A 23,746-nucleotide genomic window follows, 5' to 3' on the forward strand; every position below is an offset into this window, starting at 1 on the left:
GGAAATAATGATTCATAGGAATCTTTAATGCGTCATATCCTTCTATATTTAGAACATGTAAACTCAAAACATTTTCTGAAAAACATTATGCATATACTTGGTAGGATCTCAAGGAAACATCATAGGGGCGATACATCATCTCTATATTATCTTAAGGAAGAGTTTCACAAAGTTGCCACGTGGCAAGAATTTGGAGGTTAGGGAAAGGGAGGAGGAGGTTTGAGTAGAATTTGAATTTTGGAATCTTAAAAAACGTGCGAAGCACGGGTTGCCCACCATCATGAATAACTTGATTATTGATCAGAGCAATGGCATAAATAACATCATGCATCTGAAAAAACGGAATTTCATGCATACTATCCTTATCATTATGCATACCAGGCATAACAATTGCATCATGAAAACAACTTACATGGACAACATCCTCTTGTTAGGCTCAAGAATGCAAGCTGCACAATCTAGTTCATAAGCTCGATTTGCGTGGAGCATTTATATGAGGATCAATATATCACGAACCAATACATTAGCATCTCCACCATCATGCGTTGCATCACCATGAATTAGCATATGGGATATCATCATATAAGACACCGTCATCACGAGGATCAACTGGAACTATCGAGATTGTGTTCACGTGTTGGATAAAGCTTATGCTTGAGCTTTGGTGATTTTATTGGAAAGTTCCAATTAGCATATAAATCTACAACATGTGGCTCTGGAGGATGCATTATCAGATCAATGCATAAAAGACTCTCATAATCAGTAGAGATATTTGCCACAAGGCTAGGTGCAATTTAGGATATGTCTTGGCTCTCACACGGCCATCATTTACCTCATTCTTTGCCACCTTCACCTTGGCCAACATTATCATGAGAGATACCTTCCACAAGGCTAGGTGCAACTGAGGATTTGTCTTGGTACTCACAGTCATCATTTACCTCATTCTTTGCTGCCTCCACCTTGGTAAGTCTTCTCTCCTCTTAAGAGTCATTCACTTTTCCATGCATGCCCTCCAAAGACACAAAGGATATGTGTGTTCACCACAGAGAAGATAATTTGAAGAATCATCATAATGGCAAGCATTACTATGCTCTTCAAACCACTCAAATGTGTCATTAAGAACTTCATGAAAATCCCCTAATAATGAAATGCCAACATCATAAACCCAAATCAACACCATAATGAGGAAATATAGTGGAACCAAGTACAACTCTATTGCATACAAGCCGAGAATGAGATCAAGTATTCTGAACTGAATGCTTTATGCAGCTCACTCATGCTTACAAATAGAGGGTCGTAGATTAGTGCATTCATGGTACACTAAGTGCAGTGGAAGAAGTCGGGGCAAACCGACAGTGAGGAAGAAATGCATGACAAAAAAATTTGAATGTTGATACTTGCATCCATTTCAATGATCAATATAGACATTAAGATAGAATATTGCAGAATAAACCTCAAGATAATCCCCTCCTGCTTTTCTCTCTTTGTCTGCCCCTTCCTCTCTCACACACATTCACACGCTCTCTCTTGAGGGGGTCTGGTGACCCCTTTGGCGCGGGCACCGGCTGAGGACACATTAAAGGAGTGGCTAGGGACAGAGCATGCCACCCACATCTTTCTAGCAGCTCTTGTAATCTTGTGAAGTATGTGGCATACTATTTATTTCTAGTGTGAAGAGCATGATCACATGGTTTATTGGTTGTCTTTTAGATGTTCAACAAGCTTCCGGTTTTTGGTCTTGCCTTTTGCAGAACATTGTGGATATTGGGTGAAACTTGTGAGTCCAAAAGTTATCCCCCCTAGGTTCTGTGGACCTTATAAATCTTGAAAAAGATTGGTGAGGTTGCTTGTAGCCTTTTATAGCGAGTTAGCTATTTATGGCGTAGTTATCACTATATAAGTGAGAGCTTGGATTATTACGAGGCACACTTGTGTGGATGCACCACTCAAGGTCTGGCTTGACCAAGAGAGTATGTAGGTTGGCGTGTCAAAGGCTTTCGGGCAGGCTTCGGTGGTATGGGACGCCGGAGTTAGACACCGGCATATTGGATTGTACAAGAAGCCCTAGCCTTGGCTCACAGGAGATCGGTGGATGCCCTAGTTGCGGTTGGGAGGTGAGCTAGCAATCTGGCTTGGACCAACAGAGTATGTAGGTTGGCGTGTCAAAGGCTTTCGGGCAGGCTTCGGTGGTATGGAACACCGGAGTTGACACTGGCCTATTGGATTGTACAAGAAGCCCTAGCCTTGGCTCGCACGAGATCACTGGATGCGGGTCGCGGTTGGGACGTGAGCTAGCCTGCTACCTCATGATTTGGTTTAGGACTAACCCTGTTTTCAGCTGTGTTCAGGGCAGATTTTGGGAAAAACTTCGCAGTATGGGTAGTCATATGTGCCCGCATCAAATGCATTAACATGATCTATCTCTCCTAAATTAGGGAGTGCTCCAGAGATCTCAAGCCTACATTTGGGTTGGTAACTCCTTTCCATGTGTTTTCTATGTATGTGTGTGTGTGTTTGGTGTAACATCAAGAGCTAGGCTTATTTGAGCAACTTCCAATAAGTAATATCGTACTAAACTGGTACAGTGAAATAAGCCTCCATAAAGGTGGTCCACTTTTGTAAGATTAGAGGATAGAATGAATATCAAGCATTGTATTTTGTTGATAAGGATGTACCAACCACATGGTTATACACAATTGTGAGACAAACTAAAGACCATAATGGAATTCACACTCATAACTAACCCCCTGATCCATTCAGTATCCATACTTTAACAAAGCCAGAATTTAAAAAAACTCTTGCCTGGGATTTCTCTCGTTGCTTTCTACTGTCCTTGTGTAAGAAAGGTATCATACTCATCTCAAGGGCATTCATTATGCTACAAAATGCAACATGGTTAACAGCCTTAACTATTATGCTAAAGACGGTCCAGAAGGCCAATGATAGCTATGATCAGCATGTGTACTCCACATTTCATCAGGGCTTTAAGAGGTTTGTTTGAGGAGCAGGGTTGATTGCTGCCCAAGAATTATACAAGCACGGATTCAACACACCACAATTTTGTGCCTGAATGCATATTTTATAACATCAAAAGCAACATTGGCTTTTTTTCATGGTCATTAACCAGCTGCATTGCTTCTCCTAGTGAAAGAATCCAATTAGAATTCCAAAAAGACGACAAAATGAGTAGATATTGGGAGAAAGATTGAAAATTTGACTGAATTCATGCAAAAGGTCTCGGCATAACACGTACCTGAGTGCATGTACATGGTAATGCTCCACCTCATACTAATCTCATCACTTTGTAGATGGCTTCTATCACCCACATTGAACTCATGCACCCCATTCTGGAGCTCAATCAATGCCATGCCTGGTTTATTCCATACTTCTTCATTTCTTCTCAGCTCTTCTATCTTGTCTGCTTCATCTAGCATGCCTTCATGAACATATATGCTCGACATGAGCACATAGCCAGTTGATTTCTCACCTTCCATTGTCACTACATGATCAAAGCATCGTCTTCCAAGATCTACATGCCTGTGTGTTTTGAAGCTACAGAGTAAGGAGGTCCAACCCACAATGTTTTGCTGGAAAGGCATTGTTTCAAGCAAACCGGCTGCTTCATTCAAATGCCCAGCGTGACCGAGGAAGTCTACCAAGCAGTTAAAATGTATAAGTGATGGTGCAATGCAATTGCTTTCTACCATGCATGAAGTAATTAAAGCTTTCCATTACCAGCCCCTCACGCCTGCATGCACACTAAAGACAGGCATGGGTCACACTGTTTGGTTTCCATCCTTCTTGATGCATGGCCTCCACCCACTCCATGACAGAATTGTATTGCCTATATTGGGCCATTCCTACAATCATGATACTCCGTGTAACCACATTTCTCTTTGGCAATTGGAAAAACACCTTGCTAGCATCTACAAAGCTACCACAACTCATGTACATGTCTACAAGTGTGTTGCCAGTAAGCATATCTGATACCAAGTGGACCTCCATGTGTGGAAATATGCCATTTTATCCAGCCCAAAAAGGGCACTTTTGGATATTTTTGGTTTTCATTGTCTTGTGCTGCTGGCCGCCACTTCACCCTGACCGACCAGCAGCCCTTCACTCATATAAAAGACTCCAATGTTTTCTTCAAGGACACATATATCAAGTGTTGCTGCTGCTGGTGCAGGCCGCCTACATCAAGTGCAACCTCTGCGTTTTCTACTGCTGGACTGGCCTTCTACATCAGGTGCAGCTTCAGCGTTTTTTCTGCTGCTGGACTGGCCGCCTACACCAGGGCTGCCTTCAGCAGTTTACATTGCCTACATCAGGGCCAACTTTATCACCTACACCAGCCGCCTACACCAGGGGTGCAGCTTCAGCGTTTTTCAGCAGCCCTACTTCAGGCTATCTTCGGCATTTACCTCAGGCTGACATCAGCGTTTTTCAGCAGCCTTACTTCAGGCTCACATCAGCCTTACATCAGGCTCATATCGGCACTTTCATCAGGTTCACTTCAACACTGTTATCTGCGTTTTATGGGACAGCAGCCCTCTCTGCTCCTTTGACTTTGACATCGGGACAGCAGCCTACCATCTGCCTCAGATCGTGGCCTTCACCACCCTCTGCATTATCACAGGACAGCGGCCCTCTCTGCTCCTTCAAAGTCTCACACAAAGCTCCTGTACTGGATTTTATCATATAAATATATATACACCCATTGCATGCTATGTGATTTGCTTTGATCTCTCATATACTCGGTCCTTTGGTCTTTTGCCCTCACATGAAATAAGAGCTATTGTGAGCAAAAAGATTGAAGACCTTGAGAGCACACAACCCACGATTCCAGAGGACCAGCCTTTTTTACCAGATGTTGATTCTCCTTATTCAGATATGGATCACACGGAGGCTGGGACTCCTTATTCACTGGAAAGCCCCGTTCGAGGTCTTTCATTGGGAGATGACCAGCCTATGTTTACCTACTCACCCTCTACACCCTTGGCATCTCGTCTTTCTTCTCTAAGCTCATCAGGCGTTACTTCCAAAGGAGGATACATGCCTACAGCCAGTGTGCCAGTATTGGACCCAAGTATTCAGCCTCATCTGGAGAGCCCTGCTTCTCATTCTAGCCGACATTCTGGACTTTGGGATGGGACTTTTTCTCACGAAGGACAGGTACCTCCTGGGTCGTTCAGAGATCCATCATCATCAACCCTGCTGCTGCTGATGACCGTGTCAGGTTCGTATGTGCCTTTTAGTACTTATGTTCCTAACTCTACCTTGGTATCTTCTTCTGTAGCACAGGTTCAACATATGGTACCATCAACTACTCTTGATCCCTGGCATTTTGTGAACCCAAACAGAGGAGGGTCTAAGAGTACAATTCACTCTCAGACTTCTGGTGTTCAAGGAGGTAACACTATTTTCTCCTCTGGTTCACATTCTGTTCTTTCTCGTAATGTGTTTTGGAATACTGCTCAACTTCAAGCACAAAACCCTCCCACCCAACCCATGTCTTTTCTTGCTAGTGTTAGTGTGCAGTCATCACCAACTGCACCCCCTTTGGGTCCTGCGTATGGGTTTTACCCATCACAAGTATCTTTCAGCTCTATGCCCTCTGGCACTACGGTGCTACCCAACATTCCGGGGTATCAGGTGGTTCACCAACCCATCTTTGGCACTAATGCTTTTCCTAATTATGTGCCCTCTCAAGGATTTGTGCCTCAGCCAAGTATTCCACCTATGCCGAGTGCCCAACCTTCTATTCCATCTTATGGAGTACCCTCATCAGGATCTACACCTATGCCTGGTCCTGGTGGATTTTCTCGTTTTCCTCCTCAACCCTTACAATCTGGATATGGGTACCAGCCATCCTGGACTCCCCCACCATCTTGCATTCCCTCTGCATAGCATTCTGTTTTTTGTTTGGGGCGCATGGGTGAATGAAAACCCAAAAATGGGCATTCATACGAGTGAAAACCTCTTGCATTGTGGCATTTATTCGAGTACCACCCGATCTCAACCGGTTCTACACCATCGACAAATCCTCGTCATGATCCTCTTCAAACCCCTTTTTTCATCTTCTCTCATGGTTCCCTTTTTGGCCTGAGAGGGGGTGTGTGGAAATATGCCATTTTACCCAGCCCAAAAAGGGCACTTTTGGATATTTTTCGTTTTTATTGTCTTGTGCTGTTCGCCGCCACTTCACCCTGACCGACCAGCAACCCTTCACTCATATAAAAGACTCCAACGTTTTCTTCAATCACACATATATCAAGTGTTGCTGCTGTTGGTGCAGGCCGCCTACATCGGGTGCAACCTCTACGTTTTCTACTGCTGGACTGGCCGCCTACATCAGGTGCAACCTCTGTTTTCTACTGCTGGATTGGCCGCCTACATCAGGTGCAGCCTCAGCGTTTTTTCTGCTGCTAGACTGGCTGCCTACACCACGGCTGTCTTCAGTAGTTTACCTCGCCTACATCAGGGCCAGCTTCATCGCCTACACCAGGGGTGCAGCTTCAGCGTTTTTTAGCAGCCCTACTTCAGGTTATCTTTAGCATTAACCTCAGGCTGACATCAGCGTTTTTCAGCAGCCTTACTTCAGGCTCACATCAGCCTTACATCACACTTATAGCGGCGCTTTCATCAGGTTCACTTCAGCACTGTTATCTGCGTTTTATGGGACAGCAGCCCTCTCTGCTCACTTCTTCAGGACGGCAGCCTACCATCTGCCTCGGATCGTGGCCTTCACCACCCTCTGCATTATCACGGGACAGAAGCCCTCTCTGCTCCTTCGGAGTCTCACACAAAGCTCTTGGACTGGATTTTATCATATATATATACACCCATTGCATGCTGTGTGATTTGCTCTGATCTCTCGTATATTCGGTCCTTTGATCTTTTTGCCCTCACACTCCATAATGTGAGCGTGAACCAACTTCCCCTGATCTAGGGCTGCTCTATCGGAGCGTACTTTGAGGGCACAAACAAATAAGGCTTGGTTGTGCTGAAGGCCCTCTTGCTGCATCAACTGAAAGAGGATTTGAGCATCCAGACCTTGCCCATGCTCTATGTATCCTGTAATTATGGTACACCATGACACAGCATCCCGCTGGGCAATGGAAAACCTTTACAGCATCTTCCTGTTACGACCCTGTGTTTTTCCCTTTGGACAACAAGCAGGTGGGCACAGGCACGGGCATGAGATGGACAGTGTGAACGGTATCAAGTTGGATATGAGAAGGAAACCCATATATGGTGGCCAGCCCAAGTGTGAAAGGGGACAAAAGGGATTTTATTGTTTATAAGATTTAATAACCTTTGATGATAAAAATATTATTATTTTTGAAAGCATGCATTTTTAATCTTGCTTTTGGTGTTTTTGAGAAAGCGCATCGCCTCTTTATAAAGTGAAGGGTGGCGAGCTCATGCAAAAGGCCTCGGCATAACACATACCTGAGTGCATGTACATGGTAATGCTCCACCTGAAAAAATTTCATCCACAGGAGTCAACTAGCTTTGGACTCTACTTGTGGTGAATATCCTTCGCTCTTCATTCGGAAATGTAAACTCTTTAACTTCATGCTAATCTCATCACTTTGTAGATGGCTTCTATCACCCACATTGAACTCGTGCACCCCATTTTGGAGCTCAATCAATGCCATGCCTGGTTTATTCCATGCCTCTTCATTTCTTCTCAGCTCTTCTATCTTGTCTGCTTCATCTAGCATGCCTTCATGAACATATATGCTCGACATGAGCACATAGCCAGTTGATTTCTCACCTTCCATTGTCACGACATGATCAAAGCACCGTCTTCCAAGATCTACACGCCTGTGTGTTTTGCAGCTAGAGAGTAAGGATGTCCAACCCACGATGTTTTGCTGGAAAGGCATTGTTTCAAGCAAATCGGCTGCTTCATTCAAATGCCCGGCATGGCCGAGGAGGTCTACCAAGCAGTTAAAATGTATAAGTGATGGTGCAATGCAATTGCTTTCTACCATGCATTTGAAGTAATTAAAGCTTTCCATCACCAGCCCCTCACGCCTGCATGCAGACAAAAGACAAGCATGGGTCACATCGTTTGGTTTCCATCCTTCTTGATGCATGGCCTCCACACACTCCATGACAGAATCGTATTGCCTATATTGGGCCATTCCTGCAATCATGGTACTCCATGTAACCACATTTCTCTTTGGCAATTGGAAAAACACCTTTCTAGCATCTACAAAGCTACCACAACTCATGTACATGTCTACAAGTGTGTTGCCAATAAGTATATCTGATACCAGGTGGACCTCCATAATGTGAGCGTGAACCAACTTCCCCTGATCTAGGGCTGCTCTATCAGAGCACACTTTTAGGGCACAAACAAATAAGGCTTGGTCGTGCTGAAGGCCCTCTTGCTGCATCAACTGAAAGAGGATTTGGGCATCCAGGCCTTGCCCATGCTTGATGTATCCTGTAATTATGGTACACCATGACACGGCATCCCGCTGGGGCAATCTGTGGAAAACCTTTACAGCATCTTCCATTCTCCCGCATCGCGCATACATGTCAATAACAGCATTGCAAACTATCACATCAGACTCGTGGCTGCTTTCCACAATGTTGGTATGAAGCAGCATACCCAAATCGAGAAATGCTATACTCGAACATGCTTTCATGATGCTGACAAATGAAGCTTGGTTCGGCTTGATGCCCTCCTCTTGCATCTCTTGAAAAATCCAAAATGCATCTAGGCTGTAGCCGTGTTGCACAAATCCTCCAATCATTGAAGTGTAGGTGACCACATCTTGCTTTTCCAAATGGTTGAAGATGCCATATGCATCGTGTACAAACCCAGCATTGATGTACATATCAATGAGGACACCGCCGATGAATTCATTGGACTCATAGCCACTTTCAACGGTCTGACTGTGGATATATCTGCCTTGAATGAGGGCTCCCCCATGATCACAGCATGCTTTGAGGACCACTGCAAAGACATGTGCATCCGGTCTGATAGATGACTGTTGCAATTGGGTAAACAGGACTATGGCTTTCTGAGGCTGCCCAAGCTTGACATGTGCAGAGATGATTGCACTCCATGCAAACACATTAGGTGCAGGAAGCGTGATGAACACATGCTGTGCGCCCACTAGGCTTCCACAAGAAGCAAAGAGACGAATGAGGTGACTTCCCAAGTAAGAATCACGCTCGTATCCACGTTTCACGATAAGGTCGAGCACGCGCTTACCTGCGGTGAGGTCTTCTGTGATGGGCGTCTGCAGAAGCCACGTGAAGGTGCCGAGGGAGGCGCGGAGTGCTCGCTGATCCCGGGCTTCCGCCAGCACGTAAGGCCTGGATCAGCACTCGCCTGTCACACAAATGGATCTCTCTCACACAAGACATAGCATGGCAACCTGCAAGGTGAGGCAAGCACCTTGTGTGTGGGCTTTTAACAAGAGCTCCCTGCTAAGATATAGCCAACACCTTGTGTGTGGGCTTTTAACAAGAGCTCCCTGCTAGAAGAGAGGTGAGATATAGCCAATCACCAGATTACTTGTTGCCACTCCTAGCAAGTTGCTATCTTGGCCACAACATATCGCTCTTGTTGAAGCCCGCACACCGAAGGCCTCAGTTCGGTCCACTCGCTGGCTTAAAGAGATGTGAGGTGTAGCCAAACACCTAATTACTTGTTGCCACTAGCAGCAAGTGCCATCTCGGCCACGACGTATTGCTCTTGTTAAAGCCTGCACCTCTAGTAAATGACCTGAAACCTATGCCCATTGCCAAAGCTCTTTCTTCCTCTCTTGAACCTACCACTTGTAAATTTTCCTCTCGAAAAACCTGCCACTTGTTAGGCATGGGAATAGTGAAAATGAAGAATAGATTATTCTTAATAAAAAGAGAAGACACTGCTCATAACATATTAGAAGAGATTAGAGGAGATCAGAGGAGGAGACGTTGCTCATAACATATTAGAAGAGATTAGAGAAGATTTCAAGTCTATGCTTGATAAACTAAGGCTTTCCAAATAAATCAAAATGTGCACAAGCTAGCACATGAGGAGATGGTAGAGAGAGTGACACGTGGCAAGAGAGAAAACCTGTACGTAATACAATAGATTGTGATGGTATCCCTATAACTTTTCTCCCATGTAAATATTCCAACAAAGCTAGATTCTCCTATAGGACATAGCATGCCAAGCACCTTAGATAAACATTGTGATGGTATCCATATAACTTTTCTCTCACATACATATTCCAACAAAGTAAGATTCCTATGGTGCTGATTTTGGTAGCAGCCCTCTGCAATTTAGCGCTTATTTAAGGAGGAGGAGGAGGAGGATGGAGAGAGAGAGAGAGAGAGAGAGAGAGAGAGAGAGAGAGAGAGAGGGGGGGGGGGGGGACGGAAGGGGGAGGGGGGGTTGTAGAGAAGAAAGAAAGTTATATCAACTTCTACAGAAGACCAAACTGGTCTATGAGACGTAAAGTGTTGCATTGTGTCCATGAAAGAGTTGAGTGAAGCATAGGAAAAACATTAAAAAACCCAACTAGAGTGAAAGGGAAAACAGTCATCTACCTTCTTTTAGGAAAACACCTTAAACTTAGACCTTAACCTTTCAAAAACACTTAACCTTAGACCTTAACCTTTCAAAAAGAGGTCCATAAAAATATGGCCTTTTTCTCTTTTTTGGGAAAATATATGTATATTTATATGTACTATCCAACCACATATACAATAGTCCACCTTTTACAAATGCCACATAATCAGTTTAGACCTCATCAAACACCTAGTATAGCACTATTTAACATCCCATAGATCTGGTCCCACCTCTCATCCTCCCACACTAGAGATGATTGATCCCATCTAATATGATATCCCAACTACAAACCGGCTACCAGCACAGTCTCAGTAGTGAAACCCTTATGGATTTGCTTCTCCATAGACTCCTTCTTGTTCCATATCTTCATATCAGGCCTATGTACAACAAATTTTTCTGTCAATGCCATGAAGGTGTGTGTTGGTTGTTTCTCCTTCAGATACCACCTCTGTGTTTTAGGCCTAAACTTTGGCAATCCAGCTCTCCTATTACTATGTGTCACCAACTCCTTCAAATCTTTCCTTGCATATACAATTCCTAGAGATCCAAATTTCCCACAAACAAGTATATCTAACGAGGCTAAACACCACATCAACTACCCCCTTTGATCGAGACAGTTTCCCATTAACCAGTCCCCCCAAGAACCCCTTAGACCTATGCTATCAAACATCCACTTATCTATCCTACTCCATAGCCTCTTGATAGCAAGACATCCCCAAAATGCATGTTTACCATCCTCTACTACTGATCCACATCTAGGACAAACCCTTGAGGTAAAGTTTCTTTGTACCAACTTTTAACCAAGAGGAAGAGCCCACATGCATACTCTCCACACAAAGGTTTGAGCTTTCAAAGGTATTCTCAGACCACATACCAAATTCCACCTCTTCTTCCACGTACCCATACTCCACCTTACCCTCTGTATCATCTCCTCATATAAGCATTCATTCATCTCACTCTGTATCATCTCCTCATATAAGCATTTGGTAGCCACCCTCACCAACTTGGCTCTATTAACCAATCCTTCAACCAACATGCCTCATTAAACGCTATAGAAATCTAGCCCCTCCCCACCTCCTCCAAAGCTTGTCTTGCCACCTCTAGGTCTCTCTGGTGTATCCCAAACTCATCCCTTACTTGCCCCAAATCCTTTCACCCCACCTGAGACCCATCCCAACAATCTCTAATTCATCTCATTCCCTTATTGTTCAACCTCCTGGCTACTCTTACATTTAGTCGGGCTAAGGGAGGAGTAAACTTATGTGACCACCATATCCCTAAGCTAAACAAAGAGTTCCCTGTGACCCTTGTACATCCTTCCCACTTCATTAAGCCCATCATCTCCTTCCAATTATAACAAAGGAATTTGCAAAAGGGAGAGCTTTGAATGCTCAGTGGAGCATGTGAAAATAACTTTCCTCTCCAATCTAGTCATGTTCACTTCCCTTTACAGTAAACATTGGAAGGTGAAAGAGATATTAGTTAAGTCGATTATTGGCATGACATGATAAGCATAGGTTCCCCACTCCATAACAAAGATCAAGCATTGGAAGGTGAAAGAGATATTAGTTAAGTCGATTGGCATGACATGATAAGCATAGGTTCCCCACTCCATAACAAAGATCATCAGTTAGATTGTAGCCTGAGAAGCCATCCAAAAAGCTATAAGCTATTTCTTTGTGAGTCTTTTTCAACATGTCATCCATGTAGGGTAGGAGATAATGATCACAAATTGTGGCAGCATTAACCTTTTTGATATTAACACTACACATTTTTGTTCTTCTTGGGAATAATCACTATCGGTAAACCACTTGCTGTGTTCAATCTAATATATAAATCCCGCATTGATGAGCTTGTCTAGCTCTTCTTTGACCATTTGTCCATGATTTGGATTCATGTGGTAGGATGTCTATTTGGATGGTTTTACATCTTTGAGCAAACAATTCTTCTTCTTACTTTGGAGTGAGGTCTTTGGAAATAAATATTGGCCTAGGTTCTTCATGGGACCAGCGAGGTTTACTTCTTTGACCTCAGTCAAATACCCATCACATTTAGAATAATTTGGGGCAGAATTACCCTCTTGTAGATCAGCCCATATATGTTGAAAATCATCATTTGTGTGATAGGTGTCACGCATATCTGAGAGATCTTGATGGTAGGCCACAGGGTAATGGCATGAACTTGAAGCCTTTGGGAAAGCACATCAGCTACTACATTCTTCTTTCTGGGAGTGTGTAAAATCTGAAAATGAAACATAGAGAGGAAGTTTGTCCATCTCATATGCTTTTCACACAACTTTGTTTGTGTAAGAAAATACCGAAGACTTTGATGATCCATCTTAACGATAAATTCAGCTCCCAAAAAATGATGCTTCCACATCATGAGAGTGTGAATCACTGAAAGTAAGCAAGGTGTATATAGATGATGGAGCCCAAATGTGTGTTATGATAGAGGAAGCAGTTCTTGATTTGGGTTTGGAAGTGTCAAGTAAATGTTCAAAAGTTAAGTGTTTGGGTGTGATTGAGGGTATGGAGATAAATGTGATGGGGTAGAAAGTAGTAATTGATGTACATGTCATGCAAGCTAGGGTTGGGGCATATTCCATCATCTTGGGAAGGCCCTGGCTTATTGCAATGAGGTCTAGGCAAGACTAGTACAGAGCTCGGGGGGTTCACTATATGTAACCTCTCTATATCACGTGCGTTCAAGGATTAATTTAAAAACCCCTTATCTGTAATTTTTTCATGAATAAAACACACCCGTTTTCTATTCAATTTGTAAATACGCCCTTTAAATGGTACCCTTCTATATGTAAAAAATGTGTAAAAAAGGGATTTAAAAAACCCCTTCTGTTGAACCCACGTGCTACGCTTACATATTTATGAGTGACTCCCCCGAGGTATAGAGGATGTATAGATTTGTTTGCAGACAAGCCCAAAGGAAAAATGATAAGATATGATCTAAAAATAGGTAAGATCCTGAGAAGTTGGAGACAAAGAGAGGAGCTGATTCAGCTTCTATTGAACCTTCCCTTCTCTCTAATCGTTTTTCTTCTTCCATACCTTCCCTTCTCTCTCATCGTTCTTCTCCTTGTGCCAATACCCATACCTTGCAAGAAAAGATTTTTTATGAAATTATCCGTCTTTCCTCTCTCATTGTCAACCCGCATTTCTCTATCTCTCTCTTCATCACATTTACCCTCTTTCTCTCTCATTATTGATATCCAAATACCTCTCTCACTTCAACAAATTTACTCCACGTCCCCCCATTTAAAATCAGCCCACACCTTTCTCTCCCCTCATCAATAATTATCCCTCTCTCCTCGTAAATAATCATCTCTCTCTCGTTAATAATGAGCCCACACCTTGCTCTATCTTCATCCATAATCATCTCTCTCTCTCCAACACCATCAACACATTCCACTCTCTCTCATCATTAATAATCACACCGTACATCCTCTTATCACGTAATGCATGCGCTTATTATTGTTGCACCTTATCACCACCACCTCTTCCTTTGCCTATCACCTTGTCATACACATGGTCAAATTCTCTTAAGAAGCATATTCCACTTGTGCCCCTAACAGAGCAGGTAGCATTTGGTGCCACCTGATGATGTCAAGCTTAAAAATGTCACAATGCAAGGAGGTACTAATATTGTTGTAGATACACAACGAGCACATCAATCCCTTGCTCTCTCCATCCTCCATTGACTTGGCCAAAGGACTCCTCTCCTTAGTTATATTCACCCGGGAGAGTGAATCCATTAGTGGTGGGTGACTTATAGAGCCTATCAGATTACCTAGCCCAATGTGTCCAATTGATAAGTGCCAATAATCTAGCTTGACAAGTGCTAATTAATAAGTGTCTGCAGCCATCCAACTATCATGACAAGTGATAAGAGGCACTCCAAGCTTGTGATTCATTGATGAAAGTACCCACCTACACAACCAACCTCTTTGTCAGCCACGTGCACTCCATGGCATTTACCAGTAGACCAGGTCCATCTCTTACCTTAGAGGGCCGCCACTTGCATACCATCAATGAGCAGGTGGCACATTCCTAACATTGGCAAATCAATGGGGTGGTAGATTGCATTGGCGTGTCTCTAATGTTGGTAGGTTGCACAAGGAATCTTTCTCCATGTTCAGTGCGAGCACTTCATGGCACAAATAGTGCACCTACCCAAACATGCACCTACTTACATGGTAGTTAAACCACTTGCATAAATGAGAAACGTTTGGACTTCCAAGGGAAAAAAGGAATCACACGATCAATCAATCAACCAGGTTAGTGAATGAATGCAATTGTCTTGATCTTCATTGTCTATGTAACTGTGTGTCCCTCTCCTCTTGTCTTGCCAATTGTGTGTTGTCAGTGTCTTATGAGTGCACATTGAGCATAGTGTCCTCCTAATGTTTGTGAGTGTATAGTGGAGCAGGGCAATACATCTCCCTAGCGAAGTAGCAACTCATGGAGGCATACTACCATAGAGTGAATTCATGATGCAGTCAGTGTCACAAACCCTAGTGTACCGATGACAAGGTCTGCTCCACTTAGATCTTTCCTTTTAAGGCAAGCAACTCATGGAGGCATACTATTGATAGCCGTTTTTTTTTACTATCCACATTAACACAAGTAGCTACCTCGGCCAAGGAAAATCACATAAACTCTTTGTCATAAATTCCTTTTCACTGTAAATAGGCGTGTGTGCGTTAGGGACTTTACCTATATCTTCTATATATTTTTTATATTATTAAAATATTTTTTTTTGCTAGCTACTCATAAAAAATAAATAAATTATTACGACCCATTTTGTGTAAATATTTCATTTCATATAAGGGCCTAAATATGGGAGTCTCTATTTTCTCTAATTATGTAAATACTTCATTAGGTGTGTGTATTACAAAACTTAAGTATATTTTATTTATTAATTATTATTATTATTATTATTTCTTCATAATACTTTTGGACCATCATTATACATATGCTTCAACTTCACCATGCATAAGTAAATCCTATGCCCTCACATTTCTACCCACACCGTGTAGAAAGCCTACTACCTAAATCACTTTTTCCCTTAGACTATTTCATCTTTTATTCTCTCATCTACCCTAAAATAATGAGGGTCTCCCTCCCTTTTGACTTCCATAGTTTAGTATTTTTGTATATATTTTTTACTATTAAATATTTTTTATATATTTTATTTTATATATTTTTATCAAATAGTTTTTCATATATCAATTATTTTTGTATATTTTATTTTAGTATTTTTATTCACAATTAGATCTCTTTGTTTATTTTATTTTCCTATCATAATAACCATATTGTCATGATATGTTGACTAGTTAAAGTACTAGCTTGTTTTTTTTCTTATTATATCTTTATAAAATGAAAAAAAATCTCCTCCACGCGAGTGTACACATACACTTGAGTCTCTAAGGTCAGGATATGATGTATTGGGGGCTCACTCTTGGAGCTATCAAGAAATTCCACCAATGGGGACCCACACAAAGATTTTGAAAATTCAGAAAATACATGATTCTGCTGAAATTTTTGTGCCCGCCTCCACTCCGAATTTGGACTGGTCATCAAGAGACAAAAGTTAGCTCATGAGCTCAGGAATATGCTCAAATTTTTCGAAAATTTTTGGAGCTAATGGCGGTGAGATATGAGTTTTTTATTGGACCCCAGTCTGCCCACTTTTTGGCAAGGTACCTAGTCTCTTCTCACCTCCCTTACACATTCATCACCTACACACTTACTCATTCCTTTCTCACTCCATCAAACCTGCCAACTTCATGTCCTCTCGCACCCTCTCCACCTTTGCCCTCTCCTTCCATCTCCAATTGCTCTCATATCTACTCTACACCCATACTTCATCTCCATTTCTCTCCCTACTACTCCCATATTACTAAATTATTTTTCCAATCTCAAAAAATACATAAAAATTCAGCATGAATGTATCATATTAACCTCTGCAAATATGGGGTTTCCATCTACAAAAACCCCCATGTTCTTCACCTCAATCAACTTTTGTGGCGTCGAATGCAAGAAGGAGACTAGCGGCGGTTAACTTAAAGATCTACACATGGGAGAGTCCAAGCTTCTTTGAGCTTTCAACCACACAAAGGATCTTTCCAACTCTTAACTCCTCTCACTCAACCTCTCAGCCCTTTTCACCCATTTGTACATTGTACTACTAACCTTTTATAGTGATTACTAACTACTACTAACCACTAAACATATGTAAATAAGCACCCACTCTACTACTTTTTGAGTAGGCATTACTACAAGTTATTTGCTCAAACCTCTACATCACACTCTCCTCTCACCTTCAATAATTCTCTCACATTGAGCCCACATCCATGTGACTCAAGGGATAAGAAGAGGCCCACTCTCATTTCAAAATAAAAAATCCATAATCTATGATTTCTCATAATAAAATTGATTAGGCTTAATCTTAATTGGGGCTTCTCAAACCTATAAATAGAGCCCCTCCATTCCTTATGAAGAGGGGATTACACACATTGTACACCACTCCCAACTCTAGTGTGTAAGGAGATAGTGAATTTATGAGCTCTCTCTATACATCAATACCTTTGATTGCATAGAGAAGCTTGAAGCTAGTTATGTCATTGTGAGGGCTTGAGCATACTCCCTATCATAATTGTATCTTGCCCTTGCTGTATAAATAAGATTAGTAGTTTGGGTGCAATTGTGTACAAAGTCTTGGACTCCTACATCTCCAAAGTTGATTTAGCAAAGCGGTCCGATGTTTGATTTAAGGTAAATTCGATCCTTGTATTTTGTGGTGTGATTTTATGCTTGGCGGCTTGAGGGCCTGTTTTTGATTTGTTGCCTTTCAATCCATGGTAAAAGGGTCGTATGGTGAGAGGGCTCCCGTAACCTTAAGACCATGTGTATACCGACAACAAAATCAAGCTTATATTGTCTCTCTAAGTTCTTCTCCAAGTTTGGTGTGCATCTATTTGTGTTATGCTAGTCTCCTACACACACAATATCATATGTTATGAGTGTTTGTTGAGGGTGTGTGTGCCTTTGATTGATGTATATGGTTAGCTTGTGTTGATTGGCTACAAGGAAAGATCTTTGGTGTCCTAGTTCACACACATAACTAGGTGGTGCCCCTTTTCTTGTTGAGTGTGTGGTTTTGGGGTTCTTATGTTTGTGTTGCGTTGTGGCCTAAGCCCATTGAGCAATACGGAAGCCGTGCATGCTTAGAGGCCGCTCTTCTTGTTGCCCGCCCCGGACTGCCTCACTACCATAGAGTGAATTCATGATGCAGTCTCAAGGGGTGCACTACTAGAAAACCCTAGGTATCATGTGCGTTCAAGAGTGCATTCAAGAGGTATTTTAAAAACCCCTTAACTAAAAATTTTCCCCCAATAAAACAACCCCTCTTTACTTATGAACTAACGGATTTTTTTCTAAAGTTGAATTAAAAAACCCCTCTTATTAATGTAATCATGTTAGTTTTTCTCAATGTATCTAATTAAAAAACCCCTCCTATTGAACTCACGTGGTACACTAACATTTTTTGAGGTGAACCCCCCGAGGATGCAGTTAGTGTCACAAACCCTAGTGTGCCAATGACAAGGTCTGCTCCACTTAGATCTTTCCTTTTGAGGCTCGATGAGTTTAGCTTCCTTCTCTACCCTTAGCGTTGACTTTGTTTTTACATCGAGTGACTCGTAGAGCTTGGTTTACTCAAAACTCATGGGCTCCTCATCACCTTTATTGACCATTCTCTTGGCCTGTGAAGGGTGATTGTGTTTAGGTTATCTTTCTAGTTTTTGGAGTAGGTCTCATGCGAATATATGACCTCAACATAACAAAGCCAATGAAGATCTTCCTTCGTGGGGAGAAGATACTTCTAAGATTTCTATGTTGTTTTTTCCTTCTTAGCCAGGTGAGTGTGGGAAGTGTAGAATTTGATCCTTGTGCAATCCTCACACTATATGAATCACTAGCTACTCCTTGTTCAAAGTCATTGTTTGCTCCCAAGGATATTATACACTAAGCATGAACATGGAGGTTATTTCTGTCTTGCCCAATTTTGCAAACCTTTTTCTAAGGTTCTATGGAAAAGTATCCAAAATCCTTAGAGTCATCAGGCTTTGGAAGAGGCTCATAGTCTTAGTTCTCATCTTCACTATCTAAGAACTTGTAACATTTACACATGTTCAAACTCATTGTTTGCTCCCAAGGATATTATACACTGAGCATGAACATGGAGGTTATTTCTGTCTTGCCCAATCTTGCAAACCTTTTTCTAAGGCTCTATGGAAAAGTATCCAAAATCCTTAGAGTCATCAGGCTTTGGAAGAGGCTCATAGTCTTAGTTCTCATCTTCACTATCTAAGAACTTGTTGTAACATTTACACATGTTGATTGGAGAGCACGATATGTATAGTTGTGTCTATTTGGCAAGAATACCTCAACCCATGGATGAGTCTTCCCTATTTAACAAACATGCTAGTGAGTGTTGTTTGTTGCGAATGATTGCATTTTTATAATTTTTATGAGTTTTTATGATTTAAGTACTCTATGAAGCAGAGATACATGAAGTACATTAAATGAGTTAAATGGACCCTTATAAAGCTGTTATTGTTGAAGTAGCCACTTGTTGGTGAGTCATGAAAGAATTATGTCGACTTTCAAGGCTAATATAGATATCTTCACTAAGAATTAGAGATCCATGTGTTGTGAAGACTTGTGTTTGGAGAGGTTTTCAATTTGAAGGAAAGTTCCTGGCGATGGGTTGTACCATTGACCAAGCTTTCACTCACCATGGCTCCTCCATCCAGAGATATACCTGGAAGGTTGTCGTCAAGGGGATCTGGGGTAACATGGAATCTAAATTCTACATTTCCACCAATTGTTTGAGTGGCATAGCTAATGTAACCTAGAACTTCAATGTTTTGTTCAATAGCACCTCTTGCAAGACCATTGTCTTTGAGGTTGTCCCAATGACACCCAAGTGTCTATTGTCATGATGTTATGAGACTAGCTCGAGGGCTAATCAATGCGCGTTTGTGCTTAACATCATTACTTATAGGGAAAACCAACCATACCATAATAGAATCTTCAAGAGGAACCATAGATGTTTCACCTTCAGATCTTGTTTCGATCTCATATTCCCATTCACTTTCATCCTCTTCTTGGCTTTGAGCTTTTTCAATAGTACCCAATGTGTACAATGGCACACTCGGTCCTCTTACAATTTTAACTGAGGTCTGTTTAGAAACTTGTGAATCCTCACAATCCTGTTCTATGTAGGTCTTGATGTCTTGGTATAACTCATGTTTAGCCTTCAAAGGTGCAAGTGCAGACGCTATGCTGGCTCACCATGAGAGAAGAGCACTCCTCAAAATGAGGATTTGAGAGATCATTTTAATTTTGTAAGGGAATTATCAAATTTCTCATGTGATTTTTCAACTGCATCATTCGTGCAATCTGCCTCTAATGACTCTTCTTGGCTTAATGAGTTCATTTTTGTAGGGAGTGTGTTTTCCTCTTGGAAGGGGAAGTGATACTCCTTTGGTTTTTGTATTTGGGTTGCTTTTTTAGGTTTGACATTATAAGGTTCAATCACAACCAGTGATCCTGTATGACACTCAACAATGCTAAGCATGCTCTCCTGAGCTTGCCTTTTGTGTTGTACATATGTCATGTGATCATGATTTTCTTGGCGGGGTGGTTGGGTGGGTTCTAGTTTCTTGATTGGTCTATGAGCTTGCCTTTTGTGCAGTACATATGTCATGTGATCATGATTTTCTTGGCGGGGTGGTTGGGTGGGTTCTAGTTTCTTGATTGGTCTATGAGCTGTGATGAATCAGAACTTGGTTTATCCACACTAAGTGACGTACTAGAACTTGTATCATCTTCTAAATTTCCTTGGATCATCAGGTTTTCATTATGTTTGTCCATGTGACGAGAACGAGCTTTTTTTTTTCTATCTTATCCATGGGTTTTGTGGTTTGAGTGGTAGTCTTTATTAAGGTGGATGCTTCTGCATCATGTGTAGCATTTTGATTTATTGGGGTTAGGTTCTCTACAGGCTCTTTTCCCTTGTCCTTTATTTCAACCTTGGTTTTCGACAGTTTGGTTGCCCTTGTTTTTCATGGGTTTAGAAGATTTTGTTTCCTCTTTTGGCTTCTATTTTAAAACATGCTCTTCTATCCATTTTAAAGTATTTTCTTTTGCATTCTTTTTTACTGTATCTCATGTTTTAGCTTGTAAGCATGTAAGCACATTCAAGGGTACCATGGACAATTGCCCATTTTGTACACTCAAGATGTTAAGAGTTGTATTCTGTGAGACAGGTTGCCCAGGGAAGCAACTCACCTTGGGTAATCTTGGAATATATAATCAATTCCACATCATTCACATATGGGTTGTAAAGTGTTAGTGACTGTGGGTATGGAAGTATTCCAAACTGTACATTCTACCACCTTGTGCAGTCCATAACAATAGAAACACTAAAGTGTTTGCTTAACTGCTTCTTGAGCAGTTTTTACCGTTTGGATTGTTTTTTCTTGGGGCACGGGAGATGGAGGTTTTGAGTTAATTTTAGGTGAATTGGGACATTAGGGTGTGTCATGACCAAAGGTTTTGCAATAAATGCAATACAGAAAAATAGGCTCCTTGTATGCATAATGGGGATTGGGATGGATGTAGTGATTGCAGTGAATACAGGGCATCTTGCCCATCACTTAGAGAGGCATTAAGGATGTTTGATTTTGAAGGAGAACATCCTCTTTTGGAGATTCTGGCTCAAGCCTTTCAAGAAAGGCTGCATAGAATTCAGGGAATGATAATTTCAAGATCAAATTTTCTTTAGCAAGTGCATCACTTGGTTTAGATGAGGGACATCTCATATCATAATCATCCTCTCTTGGAGATTCTGGCTCAAGCCTTTCAAGAAAGGCTGCATAGAATTCAGGGAATGATAATTTCAATATCAAATTTTCTTTAGCCAATGTGTCACTTGGTTTAGATGAGGGACATCTCATATCATAATCATCCTCCATCATGTTGTCATCTAAACGTGTTGCTTCTTTACAACATTGATCAAATGTTTCTGGATTGGATACAATGATCAAGTTGTGTAAGTTGTTATTCTTTATGCCCATCATGAAACATCTCTTCAATTGAGCATCATTTAGTTTCTCCCATGGTTCACATCATGAGTCCAAGATTTTTATCCGAAGAATAAAATCTCTAATGGTTTCATTTTGTGTCCGCTCAATTGAATAGGGTTCTTTCGTTGCACTCCACCGATCACCTTATCTTGAAAAGCCATGGATAAAGGTTGTTCTCAAGATCCTGAAATTCATTTTAATTGCTAGCATCAATGTGATACACCATCGACTAGCCTTTCCCACTAAGCATAGATTCAACACATGTACCTTGGTGGGGCAGTTTGGATTTCCAAAAGCTTCACATTGTTGTTCAAGCATCTATATGAATTGAACAGGATTAGTTGTTCCATCATATTTGCCCATGATTTTGGAAATCTGTATGGCCATGTTTTTGTATGAGTCACTTAGGCCATGTGTGGGTGCTAATGTGGGTAGAGACTCACTTAGTCCTTGGGCAACCCCCCTTCCTAGATTAGTTAATACGTCTAAGGTGTGGGTATCTAGGGGTTGCAAAGGGCTAGTATCTAGGCCTCCTAAAGGTTTAGGACTTGTGGTAATGCTAGGAAAGGGACCAAATCTCAGAGAGATTAATGTTACAGGGGATGGAAAACTTGATGACACACTTGTTGTTGGCATGGGGAGGTGCATTTGGGGCATGGATCTTAATGGCTCGAAGATTGCAGCCATTGGGTTTAGTTTGGGTGTGAGCCCACATAATCCCTCTATCGTTGCCATATCTTGATGTCAATTGCTCCTTTAATGAGCAAGCACAATCCTTTTTTTTAACTCTTTAGGTTTTCTTATAGCCCGTTACAGCCTCAAGAGGCCTTGCGTACTCTTTGTTGGGCCAACGAGTGTCTGTTTTTCCTAATTAGCTTAGGCGCCACACGCACGTGAATAACCTTTTAGAGATATTTTTCTGGAAAAAATGCATGCCATTAGCATCCCAGATGGAAGAGGAGGTCTCAAAACCTATTTTCCATCACTGTCTCATGATGAAATTTTTTTCCAAAAAGATTTTTCCTGTTTCGCTACTTGTTTTTTAATGTGTTCCAAAAGGGATTTAGAAAAACTCTGTATGAGAGTTGTAGTATTTTTGGACAACTTTGTCTCTCTGAGGTTTTCATGATTTTGTCGTTTAGAAACTAAAAAAGTAGCCCGAATATGGTTTGCAATCGTTTTTTGCCTCGATTTTCTGGTCAGATTTTGAGGCTGCTGATCAGAGGTCAAAATGATAGATTTTGCCCTTGAAAGCTCATACCGATTTCGAGATCTCGATGCCAGCTTTCCAATGAGCACTAGAGCACGTTCATCAGATTTACGATTTAGGAGATATGAGCCTCTAAATAGGGTTGTTTTCCATACTCTTTAAAAAAAACCGACATACATACTTTGGGTGACCTTTATCCTCAAAACCAGGTGGCTAATCCATATACACTTCTTCTTGCACGTCGCTATGCAAGAAAGCATTTTTTACATCCATCTGATGTAAAAACCAGCCTTTAGCTGCAGCAACCACAATCACAGCTCTTATAATTGCCATCTTTGCAATGGGAAAAAAATGTCTCCTCAAAATCAATCCCATGTATCTGCGCATATCCTTTGGCTACCAATATAGACTTGTACCTGCTTATGCTACCATCACTCTTATGTTTCACCTTATACACCTACTTACAGCCAATAGCTTTCTTACCTTTAGGCAATGGCACCAAATCCCAAGTCTCATTTCCATACAATGTATCCATCTCCTCATCCATAGCTTTCTCCCAACACACATTTCTAATAGCCTCATCAAAACATGTGGGTTCTACAACCTGCATAACTTTTGCCATATAAGCATAGTGATGTGCCACATAACCATCATAAGTCAACCTTTGTACAGGGTTTTTGACTCTTCCAAATCTTTTTAACTTTGCATTCATGGCTTTCATAGCCTTCTTTACACCATGTGTCCTCATTGCTGGAATCCCAAGCTCCTCATCATCAAGGCTCAT

The 23,746-nt window shown here is 41.6% G+C and overlaps 1 protein-coding gene across 4 annotated transcripts; it reads right to left on the reverse strand.

The window, feature by feature from the left end:
* Positions 1-290: 290 nt before the first annotated feature.
* Positions 291-9,637, reverse strand: LOC147614771 (pentatricopeptide repeat-containing protein At2g03880, mitochondrial-like). Of its 4 annotated transcripts, none has more exons than XR_015262982.1 (2): positions 7,453-9,463; positions 291-1,137 (listed from the first exon to the last, which is right to left on the reverse strand). XR_015262982.1 is itself a non-coding variant. In XM_086780118.1 (2 exons), the coding sequence occupies exon 2, from the start codon at positions 8,853-8,855 to the stop codon at positions 7,506-7,508; it is 1,350 nt and encodes a 449-aa protein (XP_086636244.1). In that variant the 5' UTR covers positions 8,856-9,339; positions 9,472-9,637; the 3' UTR covers positions 5,519-7,505. The 4 variants fall into 4 exon arrangements, 2 of the variants coding, with proteins under 2 accessions (XP_086636244.1, XP_086636243.1); XR_015262983.1 differs by lacking the exon at positions 291-1,137 and adding an exon at positions 2,870-3,141; XM_086780118.1 differs by lacking the exon at positions 291-1,137 and adding an exon at positions 9,472-9,637 and having other exon boundaries at positions 5,519-9,339.
* Between the last annotated feature and the right edge of the window lie 14,109 nt (positions 9,638-23,746).

The sequence above is a fragment of the Cibotium barometz genome, chromosome 41 (genome assembly GCF_041138505.1).
Source record: "Cibotium barometz isolate CiBa-2024 chromosome 41, ASM4113850v1, whole genome shotgun sequence".
Classification (NCBI taxonomy): domain Eukaryota; kingdom Viridiplantae; phylum Streptophyta; class Polypodiopsida; order Cyatheales; family Cibotiaceae; genus Cibotium; species Cibotium barometz.

Excerpts from the sequence above, each read along its gene's own strand:
- LOC147614771 (XM_086780118.1), bottom strand. The coding sequence starts at position 8,855 with ATGTACATCAATGCTGGGTTTGTACACGATGCATATGGCATCTTCAAC.